The sequence below is a fragment of the Saimiri boliviensis genome, chromosome 3 (assembly GCF_048565385.1).
Source record: "Saimiri boliviensis isolate mSaiBol1 chromosome 3, mSaiBol1.pri, whole genome shotgun sequence".
NCBI lineage: Eukaryota > Metazoa > Chordata > Mammalia > Primates > Cebidae > Saimiri > Saimiri boliviensis.
Genome location: NC_133451.1, coordinates 37,994,888 through 38,008,182, shown reverse-complemented (window position 1 = coordinate 38,008,182; position 13,295 = coordinate 37,994,888). Strand labels below are relative to the sequence as shown.

General features: G+C 39.9%; 1 protein-coding gene across 1 annotated transcript in view; it reads left to right on the top strand.

Moving 5' to 3' along the window:
• RFC1 (replication factor C subunit 1) overlaps positions 1-13,295 on the top strand; it is a 94,619-nt gene that overhangs the window by 62,608 nt on the left and 18,716 nt on the right. The window contains exons 16-23 of the mRNA XM_003927521.4: positions 1,578-1,669; positions 1,852-1,989; positions 2,133-2,228; positions 2,352-2,450; positions 4,722-4,876; positions 5,002-5,119; positions 7,241-7,386; positions 11,352-11,565. Coding sequence (XP_003927570.1) covers positions 1,578-1,669; positions 1,852-1,989; positions 2,133-2,228; positions 2,352-2,450; positions 4,722-4,876; positions 5,002-5,119; positions 7,241-7,386; positions 11,352-11,565 — 1,058 coding nt within the window. The remainder of the gene's footprint in view (positions 1-1,577; positions 1,670-1,851; positions 1,990-2,132; positions 2,229-2,351; positions 2,451-4,721; positions 4,877-5,001; positions 5,120-7,240; positions 7,387-11,351; positions 11,566-13,295) is intronic.

Below are 13,295 nucleotides of genomic sequence, written 5' to 3'. Positions count from 1 at the left end.
ACACGTTGTGTGCCAAGCACCCTATTAAATTCTGGGGCTAACAAGAGAATAATAAAGTCCTCAGATGTCACTTGTATGGGGTAGTATCTTACCCTTTCATAGGTCTTAGAGGTTTTTGAGAATATGATAAAAATGTGTACATGCACATATTTATGTGTTGTTTATATGGTTTTAGAGGATTCACAGGTGAATCCTGTAAAGAGAGAAAGAAAATTTAAAAAACTGTAATACAGTGTGATGAGTAAGGTATTTATTTTTCATTTTTTGCTTTCCTCTTGCAATTTTTCACAATCAGAAGATGAGTAAGATATTAAGGCCAGCAGATGAAGTAGTAATTATGTTTGGGTCATTGAGTGAAAGGGGTGGTAATTGTTTGGAAAGACCTTGAAGAATGAGAAAGAAAACCATTTGGAGGTGAAAGAGATTATTGCAGGCAAAAGTAGTAGAAGAGAAGACGGTGTGCAAATGCCCACTGTGTTTCAGGCTGTAGATGAGTTCATGGAAAATAAGATACTCAAATGAAGGACCACACAGGGCCTATTTAGAGCCGATAGTGTGTTGTTTTGTCAACTGAATTCTTAGTGCCTTCACATTGTTCAAAATAATTTGCTCAGGAAATGTCACTCTTAGACACAGCGAGTGGGAGGGTAAATTGGTACAACTCTGGAGAGTAGTCCGGCAATATTTCTCAAATTACATATACCCTGTAGCCCAGAAATTCTAATTGCAGGAATTTAGCATTTGTTATGCTTTTATATGTGCAAAGTGGCATATATATGCCATATAGATGAGGATAGCTATTCAGTATGATATAATAGAAAAAAGCCTGGAAGCATCCTATATATTTCATTAATAGATAGTGATTAAGTGTGATACAAGTATAGAATGGAATATTAAATTGCCTTAAAAAATGATGTGTCCCATATCTACAGATAAAGTATGAATTACCAAAATACATAAAAATGACAAAACTGGCCAGGCATGGTGGCTCATGCCTGTAATCCCAGCACTTTGGGAGGCCGAGGTGGGCGGATTACCTGAGTTCAGGAGTTCGAGACTAGCCTGGCCAGCATGGTGAAGACCCGTCTCCACTAAAAATTCAAAAATTAGCTGGGTGTGGTGGTGCACACCTGTAATCTCAGCTACTCTGGAAGCTGAGGCAATAGAATCACTTGAACCAGGAAGGCAGAGGTTGCAATGGGCTGAGATCGTGCCATTACACTCCAGCTTGGGCAACAAGAGCAAAATTCTGTCTCCAAAAAAAAAAAAAAAAAGACAAAACTGAGTTGTATATTTTTATTCACTTATGTGTAGAATATCTCTGTAGGGATATATAAGAAATTATTGTTTGCCCCTGGGAAGAGAATTGGGGTCTGTAGCGGAAGGGGGTGGCAGGGAGAGTTTCTCTTCACTGCATATTCTTTTTTTTTTTCTTTAACAACACTCTAGTCCAACGCTGCATATTCTTGTAGTGTTTGAAGTTTAATATGTTTTATCTAACTTTCTACAGAGAAGCAGTTTTTGAACAATTGTTATTTTGTTTTTGTCTCATCCCGTTGCTCCTCAACCTGGGTCAGATGGAGTAGCCTCTTCAGTAAGCACGAAACATGCTCTCATCATGGACGAAGTAGATGGCATGGCAGGCAATGAGGATAGGGGAGGAATTCAGGTAATCCAAGTGGTATATTTTTGCAGTTTCATTATTGATATTTAATTCTTAAAACATCGTCATTCTCCTATTTATAGCAGTTAAGGCATGTTGCTGAGGAGATTTTTAGGACCTAAAATACCTTGTGTGGTATTTGTCATTTTTTAAATAATTATTTTTTCTGTTGCAAACTTGCCTTCCAGGAATTAATTGGCCTGATAAAACATACTAAAATTCCCATTATTTGTATGTGCAATGATAGAAATCATCCCAAGATTCGTTCTCTGGTTCATTATTGTTTTGATCTTCGTTTTCAAAGACCTCGGGTTGAACAGATTAAGGTATGACGATTGAAATTTTTTTCCATCACATTGGTCTATTTATTTAAGAGTCAATTTTTAAAAATACCTGATAAATATTTTAAAAATATCTGATCATATGAGTTAAAAAAAATCACTGAAGATTCTTCCCTTGTCGATCTCAGGGTGCTATGATGTCTATTGCATTTAAAGAAGGTTTAAAGATTCCCCCTCCAGCTATGAATGAAATAATTTTGGGAGCCAATCAAGATATCAGACAGGTAAATTAAATATATATCTTGTAACATTTGCTGATTATTTTTAATTAATGCTTTCAACCTTGTAGGGATGGGGAACAATGGGATTTTCCTATCTTGACATTGTCTTACTTGTGATTCTTCCAGGTTTTACATAATCTGAGTATGTGGTGTGCACGAAGTAAAGCATTAACCTATGACCAGGCCAAGGCTGATTCTCACAGGGCCAAAAAGGATATCAAAATGGTAAAATAAATTTCCATGTCTTAGTTACTTTCCCAAGCCAAAACACTTCTTGTTCCCTAGGTAGCTGGATAGAAATAGTTAATATAGTTTCTTGATATGCCTGTGGAATCCAGGGATATTTATAGTAAGAAGTACAGACAGTTGCTAAAAGTGTTTCTAATTCAAATGATTTTTTTCTCAAAGATTGTCAGTGTCTATTATTAATTTTGAGAAAGGGATACATTTTAAATTATACTCATGCTTCAACAGTTATAAAATGGGCTTTTCCACAGTTCCTTATGTTTGGCTTTCAAATGCTTGGAATGGTTTAGCACTGTTTAGAATAATCCATGTCAAATGGTTTAGTTTAATAGCCTCTCTGAAACTAGAGGTTTGTATCAGTTACCTCTGTGCTTGTATAAGTCACCTAGTTGCTAATCAGAATTTATTGTTAGAGCAATGATTAAGCAAATTCTAAAAAAGTTAATACACTTTCTTATTTATTTAAATTTTTAAAATTTTTGGTAGAGACAAGGTCACGCTATGTTTTCCTGACTGATTTTGAATTCCTGGCCTCAAGCAATTCTCCTGCTGTGGCCCCCAAAGTGCTGGATTACAGGTGTGAGCCACCACCTCTGGCCTATACCCTCCGTCCCTCCCTCCCTCCCTCCCTCCCTCCCTCCTTCCCTCCCTCCCTCTCTTCCTTTCTTCCTTCCTTCTTTCCCCCATCCCCTCCCTTCCCTACCCACCCTTCCTCCCTTCCCTACCCTACCCTACTGTCCCTTCTAACAGAGTCTCCTTCTGTAGCCCAGTTTGGAATGCAGTGGTGCAATTTCAGCTCACTGCAACCTCCGCCTCTTGTGTCCTGGTTCAAGCAGTTCTCCTGCTTCAGCCTCCCGAGTAGCTGGGATTACAGGAATGCGCCACCACACCCAGCTAATTTTTGTATTTTTAATAGAGACGGGGTTTCACCATGTTGGCCAGGATGGTCTTAAACTCCTGACTTCATGATCCACCTGCCTAGGCTTCCCAAAGTGCTGGGATTACAGGTGTAAGACATCGTGCCTGGCCTACGCTTTATTTTTTTAGAGCAGTTTAGGTTCACACAAAATTGAGTGGAAGGTACAGAGAGTTCTCACATAACTTCCTGTCCCCCTCACATGCACAGCCTCTCCCACCACTAACATCCCCCACCAGAGTGGTATATCTGTTATAATCGATGAGTCTACATTGATACCTCATTATTACCCAGAGTTCATCGTATACATTAGCATTCCCTCTTGGTGTTGTACATTGTATGGTTTTGACAAATATAATGACATGTATTCACCATTGTATACATGTTTCACTGTCCTGAAAATCCTCTGTGCTCTACCTATTCATTCTTCTTTTCCTTCCTTCCTCTCTACAGCCCCTGGCAACCACTTATCCTTCTACTGTGTCTATAATTTTGCCTTTTCCAGAATGTGGTATGGTTGGAATCATGTAGCATGTGGACTTTTTCAATTGTCTTCTTTCACTTAGTAATAGCATATAAGGTTCTTCTATGTCTTTATTTATTTATTTTTTTGAGTCCGAGTCTCTGTCACCCAGGCTGCAGTGCACCCACACCACAGTACAGTGGATACCCACCCACAGTATCTTGGCTCGCTGTAGCCTCCGCCTCCCGGGTTCATGTGATTCTCTTAACTCAGCCTCCTGAGTAGCTGGGATTACAGGCACCAGCCACCACATCTGGCCAGTTTTTTATTTTTATTTTATTTTTATTACAGATGGGGTTTTACTATGTTGGGCAGGCTGGTCTGGAACTCTTGACCTCAAGTGGTCCACCCACTTTGGCCTCCCAGAGTGCTGGGATTACCGGGTGACCTACTGTGCCCACCCCTCTTCCCATGTTTTTTTCATGACTTGATAGCTCACTTCTTTTTATTGCTGAATAATATTACATTGTCTGAATGTGCCACAGTTTAATTGTTCATTTACCTACCAAAAGGACATCTTGATTGCTCCCAACTTTTGGTAATTATAAATAAAGCTGCTTATAAACATCCGTGTGCAGGTTTTTGTGTGAACATAGTTCTTAATTCATTTGGGTGAATACCAGGAAACGTGGTTGCTGGGTCATATGGTAAGAATATGTTTAATGTTGTAAGAAACTACCAAATGCTACAGTTTTGCATTCCCACCAGCAATGAATGGAGTTGTTCTTGTTCCGTACCCTTGTTAGCATTTGGTGATGTTAGTGTTTTGAATTTTGGCTGTTTTATTAGGTATGTCCCTCTCTTTTTTCAGGGCCCATTTGATGTTGCCCGGAAAGTGTTTGCAGCTGGAGAGGATACTGCTCACATGTCACTTGTGGACAAATCAGATCTCTTTTTTCATGATTATTCAATAGCACCCCTCTTTGTCCAGGAAAACTACATTCATGTGAAGCCTGTAGCTGCAGGGTGAGTGTCCAGAGCTGGTGAGAGGCATGCTTAGTATCCTCCCAGCAGTGTGAAGGCTAAATACTTGCGAAGGAGGGACTTGGGGTGTGAAGAGTGGGATAATCCAGACAGGTTCTTTTCTGCAGGGGTGACATGAAAAAGCACTTGATGCTTTTAAGCCGAGCAGCAGACAGCATATGCGATGGTGACTTAGTGGACAGCCAGATTCGGAGTAAGCAAAACTGGAGTCTTCTGCCTACGCAGGTGAGCAGAGGGTTCTCCCTAAAGTACAGGCTCTGCTTTCCTGACAAGAGAACTCAGTAGCTTTTAGCTTCTGTACTTCTTTTATTTTTGAGATTGGGTTTCTCTCTGTCATCCAGGCTGGAGTGCAGTGGTGTGATCGCGGCTCACTGCAGCCTCTGCCTCCTGGGTTCAAGAGACTCTCCTGCCTCAGCCTCTAGAGTAGCTGGGACTACACGTGCCTGCCACCATGCCTGACTAATCCTGTAGTTATTTTAAATACCAGATAAATGGTATGGCTCTTGTGGCAAAAATACAGTCTGTTACAGATTACAATACTCTGTGGTAACTGTTGTCTGTTTCTTAATCTGGGCTTATTTTTCTGTATTTCAAAAAATTTTTAACGTAAATGGACACATAGAAATAGGAATATTAGATTTTGCTTGTAAGATTTGAATCAAAAGTTTCATTTGCTGTGTTTTAAGAATCCTTGCTTTTTCTTTTTGGATATTTTTGGCTATCCTAGGTGGTCACTTAGTAGCAGCTCCTAGAAGCAGTGCAGCTAGGGCAGGCCAGTAGTCATGTCTCTGATGCATTAATTAGGATTTTCTTCTTCCTTGCTAAAAAGGCAGTTTTATATTGGGTACTGTATTTAGGTTGAGATCTTTAACTCAAAATATAATTTAGTAGACATTTGTAATTAAGAGCATTATTTGTTCTTTTATATAGTTATACAGAATTATTGCCCTGTGTAATAAAATAAGACACTACTAGAAGACCTAATGCTTCTCTTAATTCTACCCACACATTGCTTGAAAATAAGAAACAAAATTTCATTCTGGAGATATAATTTTTTTTTTTTTTTTTTAGACGGAGTTTTGCTCTTGTTACCCAGGCTGGAGTGCAACGGCACGATCTCGGCTCACCGCAACCTCCGCCTCCTGGGTTCAGGCAATTCTCCTGCCTCAGCCTCCTGAGTAGCTGGGATTACAGGCACGCACCACCATGCCCAGCTAATTTTTTGTATTTTTAGTACAGACGGGGTTTCACCATGTTTTTTTTTTTTTTTTTTAAAAAGACAAGGTCTCACTCTGTTATCCAGGCTAGAGTGCAATGATGTAATCCTGGTTCACTGCAGCCTTGACCTCCTGGGCTCAAGTGATCCTTCTGCTTCAGCACCACAAGTAGCTGGGACTATAGGTGTGTGCCACCATGCCAGCTAATTTTTCTGTTTTTTATAGAGACGGGGTTTTGCCATGTTGGCCACGCTGGTCTTGAACTCCTGGGTGCAAGCTGTCTGCCCATCTCCCAAAGTACTGGGGTTACTGGCATGAGCCACACTGCACCTGGCCCAGAATCTTTTCTTTTATATTTTATGTGTTTAGTTCTGTTTCCTTAATAATTGTACCTTAAAGGCATAATGTTTTAATACAGGAAAAGCTTAATGTACAAAACTACTTCCTAACGGGTTAGTTCTGATAGCAAAAAATTAGAGAAAATCTCCATGCCCAGTAATAGGCGAATGATTATGAATCCTCTTGAAGTACTATTTATAGCCTTTGAAAGTATTTGTAAAGATTATCTAATATGGAAAAGTGCTTGTGAGGGAATTACTAGAATAAAGTAGTATACAAAATTTATGTAGACTATAATTCCAGCCTTTAAGAAAGTGAAGACCCTGGTCATAGAAGACATCTAAAGATACATTTTTAAAAAAGTTTTTCTCAAGTGCCAGTTTACTTGACTATAATCATTAGTTTTTCCATGCTTTAATCTACCTATGCAGCCAATCATTTATGTTAAAGACCATTATATCCCTCTTAAGCTAATTCTTTGTTGTGATGTTGGCATCAGTGAGGTAACTGGTATGTTGAAATTAGTTGCTTGAGGAGGCTGAGTTGGGAAGATGATCTCCCTGGGGGCCGTAACATGTTGGATCAAGGTGTGTACCACAATCTGTTGTTTTCTCTGGGAGAAGTTTCCTGTACCAGCAGATCAGAGTTAGAGAAAAGGTCTGACTGCCCTGTCAGTAGGTATTTGGGACAGTGTTGCTTTATTTTCCGTAGACTGTTTAGAAGCCAGTGACTGCTAAGGAAGTATCTTTGTACCGAACATAAATTCTGGATTGCAATTGATTTTTTTCAGGCCATTTATGCCAGTGTTCTTCCTGGAGAGTTGATGAGGGGGTACATGACCCAGTTTCCCACCTTCCCAAGCTGGCTGGGGAAGCACTCATCTACAGGCAAACACGATCGCATTGTTCAGGACCTGGCCTTGCATATGAGTCTCAGGTAGGCGGGATAACTGTACTTTATCGATTTGGTGTATTTGGCTTTTATGTAATAACAATCATATGAGTCAAAAGATTGTGTTATAGTTTTTATTTTATTGCGAACTAGATGAATGATCTTGGATAAGTTCCTTATATTTTATGGGCCTCAGTTTTATCATCTGTAATCAGTACAACACTCGTTTTACCACTTAAAAGGATACTTTGGAGAATAAAATAGTAGATGCCATAATTTAAAATTTTCAAGACTGTATAAGTCTTAGGTATCACTATTATTTATTGTTACTGTCATTATGCCTATTACTAGTGGGAACAGCTTCTGAATAATTAATAGGAAAAAAAATGAACTGTTTAAAGAAATGAACTTTTTTTTTTGAGACGGAGTCTTACTCTGTCACCAGGCTGGAGTGCAATGGCGCAATCTTGGCTCACTGCAATCTCTGACTTCCTGGTTCAAGTGATTCTCCTGCCTCAGCCTCCTAAGTAACTGCGATTATAGGCACATGCCACCACGCCCAGCTGATTTTTGTATTTTCAGTATTTTTTTAGGTTCTACCATGTTGGCCAGGATGTTCTGGATTTCCTGACCTCATGATCCTCCCGCCTCGGCCTACCAAAGTGCTGGAATTACAGGCATGAGCCACTGCACCTGGCTGAAATGAACTACTTTTTTACCGATTGTTCTAGTAATAAACTGACCTAGTCATTTGGGGTAGGAAATACAGGTTAGCATGTAGCAGGAGGAGGTTGTTCAGATCATTGAAAACGAATGTGCTTGGAAAAGTTTAAGGAAGTTCAAAAATACTTGCATTTGGTACAATTTTGTTTAAGTTTGGAAATTTGGAAAATGTGCATACATGTAAGTATTAAGTACATTTCATGGATTTTTTTTTTTTTAACAAGATGAACTTTTTCTTTTCTTTTCTTTCTTTCTTTTTTTTTTTTTTTTTAAAGATGGGGTTTCACCCTGATGTCCAGGCTGGTCTTGGACTCCTGACCTCAGGTGATCCACCCACCTCGGCCTCCCAAAGTGCTAGGATTACAGGTGTGAGCCACCGCGCCCTGGCCAAACTTTTTGTTTTCTAACAAAATGAAATTTTTTTTTTTTTTTTTTTTTTTTAAAGGCAGGATCTCACTCTCACCCAGGCTGGAATGAAGTGTTTCGATCTCTGCTCACTGCAATCTCCACCTCCAGGTTCAACTGATTCACCCACCTTAACCTCCCAAGTAGCTGGGATTATAGGTGCCCGCCACCACGCCCAGCTAATTTTTGTATTTTTGGGTAGATATGGGGTTTCATCATGTTGCCCAGGCTTGTCTCGAACTTCTGACCCCAAGTGATCTCCCTGCCTCAGCCTCCCAAATTGCTGGGATTACAGGTATGAGCCACTGCACACAGCCTGTGGATTCATTTTTAGCCATGAACTACTTAAGTGATCTTGATTTGCCATCTGCTCCCTGGGGGGAATATTAATATTTAATCCTTCATTCCAGTTTTAAGTTTTGGTTAGAGCTGAACTGAGCTAGTTCCTGTTTTCTGTTCCTGTAAAATTCTACTGCGTCTCTTGTTCTCTTTCTAACCTATGGCATGAGTCTTTTTTACTACCCATGTATTAGTTTTCTGTTCCTGTTGTAACAAATCACCACACACACAATGGCTTAAAACAACACAAGTTTATCAAGATCTTAGAAGGCATCGACCCGCAGTCCCCATCTTGAGCTGGGAAGATTTTCCTGGATTATCTGTGCAGTCATCACAAGGGTCTTTGTAAAGGGAGTCAGTCAGCAGTGTCAGAGTCAGAAAGATTTGAGGGTGCCGCACCTGGCGTCAAGAATGGAGACAGGGACCATCAGCCAAGATGTATAGGTGGCTTCTGGAAGCCGGAAAGGCTGCTTTCCCCATGGCTCTTCTCATTGGTCAGGCTTCGGCTGCCTCTCACTGTCTTCCAGCTCCCCGCCTGCCACCGATTTTAAAGGTAATGGGTCACTCTGCCCTGGGGCAGCCCTCTCAGATGCTCCTGCTAGACTCCATATAGATTTTGAGCATTGGACTTTGGGTTGTTTTATGGCCATTCTTCTGTATGTCTGTCCCCTTCCCTCATTAGACCGAACATTTTTGGGAGTAGGAACTGAGGCTTTGTCAACTAGCAGTATAGGCCATTATTATCAGCAAGGACATTTATAGTGAATTCACAATTTTTAAAGTAAATTAAGACCTTCTTACTTTTTAGCCCTGATCAAGTTCTCAGTTTTTCTTCTTTAAAAAAAATGGAGGTGTGATTTAATTTTTGGTTTGTAATGGTTTCTGGAGTCATAGATGCCTTTGAGAATATGCTTTGATTTTTATTCCCCTGACAATGCACAGATCCACAAAGAAAATATTCTCTTTTAGGGAAATTACAGATTCCTGAGGTTAAGAGCCCTTGGTTTAGGTACACTAGATGGCATCTTTGACTTTTCTAGTTTTAATACTCTGTGAGTCTACTAGAAGATGATGATATTAAAAAACATTGTAGGAGAACAATTTTGGAAATGGTTTCATGATTTTTTGGGGTACTGTGGCTTAGGAACTCATACTACCTCTCTTTAAGTACTAATGTGCTCAATTGTGGAAGACTAAATCTAGAGGAATTTGATGAAATTAAAATAGAGTTTAAAAATTTTTTTGTCTAGGTAATAAAATAGCTGCAAGGGCAAGAGTCTAGATTTCTGATTAGGAGAAAAGCTGTGGCTTCTTGTGGTTCACATACTCAGTTCCTTGAAGGCAGGAACAGAACCCATAGTTTGTAAAGAAGCATTTCTTTCTGATTCTGATGCTGGTTCTGATAACAACAGCTTTTGAGGTCGCTTGTTTAAAATATGTATACAGGCTGGGCATGATGGCTCATGCCTGTAATCCCAGCAATTTGGGAGGCCAAGGTGGGTGAATCATGTGATATGAGGAGTTCGAGACCAGCCCGGCCAACACAGTGAAACCTTGTTTCTACTAAAAATACACACACAAAAATAGCCGGGCGTGGTGGCGGGTGACTGTAATGCCAGCTACTCGGAAGGCTGATTCCCAGGAGAACTGCCTGAACCCAGGAGGCGGAGGTTGAAGTGAACTGAGATTGTACCACTGCACTCCAGCTTGGGCAATCAGAGTGAGACTTTGTCTCAAAACAACAACAACAACAACAACAACAACAACAACAACAACAACAAAAAACCCATAAAATATGTATACATGTAACTGCCTGGTTTGAAGATAGAGGCAGCTGGGTTGGAAAGATTTAGGATGGTGGCATTTCAAATATTGTTTTCTTCAGTTGTTTTGTTTTTAAGAAGTGACAACATTTAAGAGAGAAAGAGTCATTTTATGATAACATTTTAATTCTCACACGAGACTATTTCCCTAAACCTTCCTCTGGCCAGTGTGGATCACTTTTTGATTTTGTAGGAACACTCGCTGCAGTTTTCTTAGAATTGGGGAAAAGCTAGCTCTAGAACTAAAGATTTCAGAGTAACAGTATTAGGAAATGTGAGGGAAACATTCATATATAATTTTGTATGTTATAATCAGAGACCAAAAGGTGTTACACACATTCACACACTTGAGATAGGGAATTTATTTTATTGCCTTATATTGATGTTTTTAATATTTTGGAACTTAGAATGAGTAACATTTATGAACACAAACACTCTGTTGCCTGGGCCTTAAGAGTAGGGTAGAAGTAGAACTCACATTTGTTTTTTCAGTCACTGATACAGGTAAATAGAAAACTTCCATTGGGCACATTGATGTGTATCCATTACTCTCATGCTGTGTTGCTGGGCTTTCCCTACACCAGTGGGCTGTCAAATAGTAGACATTCCATTCATCAATATTGAAATTGGATTGGACTCTGCCTGAATAGTGCTGATATGCACAGTATGACTTGACTTGATAGTTTGCCGTTGACTATGTCTCTTTTGTTGTGGTTTCAGAACTTACTCCAGCAAAAGGACGGTAAACATGGATTACCTGTCACATCTAAGGGATGCACTTGTACAGCCTTTGACCTCACAAGGAGTAGATGGAGTACAGGATGTTGTTGCACTTATGGACACATATTATTTGATGAAAGAAGACTTTGAGAATGTCATGGAGATTAGCAGCTGGGGTGGCAAACCTAGTCCCTTTTCAAAGCTGGATCCCAAGGTAAATAGTGTCACTTAGTGGTTCTCCATCATTTTGTAATTACCAGGTTTGTACTAACAGTACTTCAGAGGTGTTTTAGATGCTTTAAAAAAAGATTTACTTCTTTTTCTCCTTAAATGCTTGTTGCTTCTTTTGGCCTGTATGTTCCAAAAATACTACTTGAATGCAGTATTAAGAATAGACTTCTGGATTTTACAATTTGTGTTTCTATCATTGCTTTATGCTCAGTGAAAAAGCAAGAAGTGAAATTTGAGGAGCAAATATAAACATCTTCTTTATAAAGGGTGGGAGGATGAGCCTAGGGAATTAAGTGAGCTATGAGCTCTGGTGGTAATGGATTGTAAAAATAAAATGTGTTTACTGGCTGAGGATTTTTGTACATTTTCTTTTTTAGTCTACACAATCTGTGGATTCAGTATTTATTCCAGTTGGATAATCTTCTCTGTAATAATATATCCCTACTTTTCTTATAATGAGCACAAAAAAAAACCAAAGTGATACATTAGGAATATGTAACATCCAATACCCAACTCATACCTGTGTAACAAATGTGTTTTAGAAGACATATTCTCTGTGTCTTTTCTATGTCTAGTTTGCCCTCTCCAGAATTTTTACATGACTTTATCGGTAAATTCTCACAGCAGACATCCATTGTTAGAATTCATGGACTAATTCAGAAACTATGTTTAGAAGCTTGAAATTAAGGCTTTCAAGTTACTGAGTATTTTGAAGTAACTACTATTATTATGGAAAAGGTAACTCATTGGCCGGGTGCGGTGGCTCAAGCCTGTAATCCCAGCACTTTGGGAGGCCGAGGCGAGTGGATCACGAGGTCGAGAGATCGAGACCATCCTGGTCAACATGGCGAAACCCCGTCTCTACTAAAAATACAAAAAAAAAATTAGCTGGGCATGGTGGCGCGTGCCTGTAATCCCAGCTACTCAGGAGGCTGAGGCAGGAGAATTGCCTGAACCCGGGAGGGGGAGGTTGTGGTGAGCCGAGATCGCGCCATTGCACTCCAGCCTGGGTAACAAGAGCGAAACTCCGTCTCAAAAAATAAATAAATAAATAAAAATAAATAAAAATAAAAAAAATAAAAAAAAAAAAAGGTGACTCATTTATTTTGTGGAAATTAAAGGCCAATTTGTACCTTATGAGCCCTCCCCGCCAACGGACACTTTTTTTTTTTTTTTTCCCCCCGAGACAGTCTTACTTTGTTGCCCAGGCTGAAGTTCAGTGGTGTAGTCTCGGCTCACTGCAACCACCACCTCTGGGGTTCAAGCGATTCTCATGCCTCAGCCTCCCAAGTAGCTGGGATTACAGTTGCATGCCACCACGCTCAGCTAATTTTTTTAGTTTTAGTAGACTTGGGGTTTCACCATGTTGACCAGGCTGGTCTTGAACTCCTGGCCTCATGTGATCTGCCTTGGCCTTGCAAAGTGCTGGGATTATGGGTGTGAGCCACTGTGCCCAGCCCAGCCAAGCCCTTTTTTGATTTACTGATTCACTGATTAGCTTTGCTTACTACTTTGTAGAAATGTGGAGAATGCTGAATAGGTAAGCATGATGACTTGAAGTAACTTTTTGTTTGTCTGTCTGAAGTTCCCAAATAACTTTTTTTTTTCTTTAAGACAGAATCTCACTCTGTCACCCAGGCTGGAGTGCAGTGGCATGATTTCAGCTCATTGCAACCTCCGCCTCCCAGGTTCAAGATTCTCATGGAGAGGTGT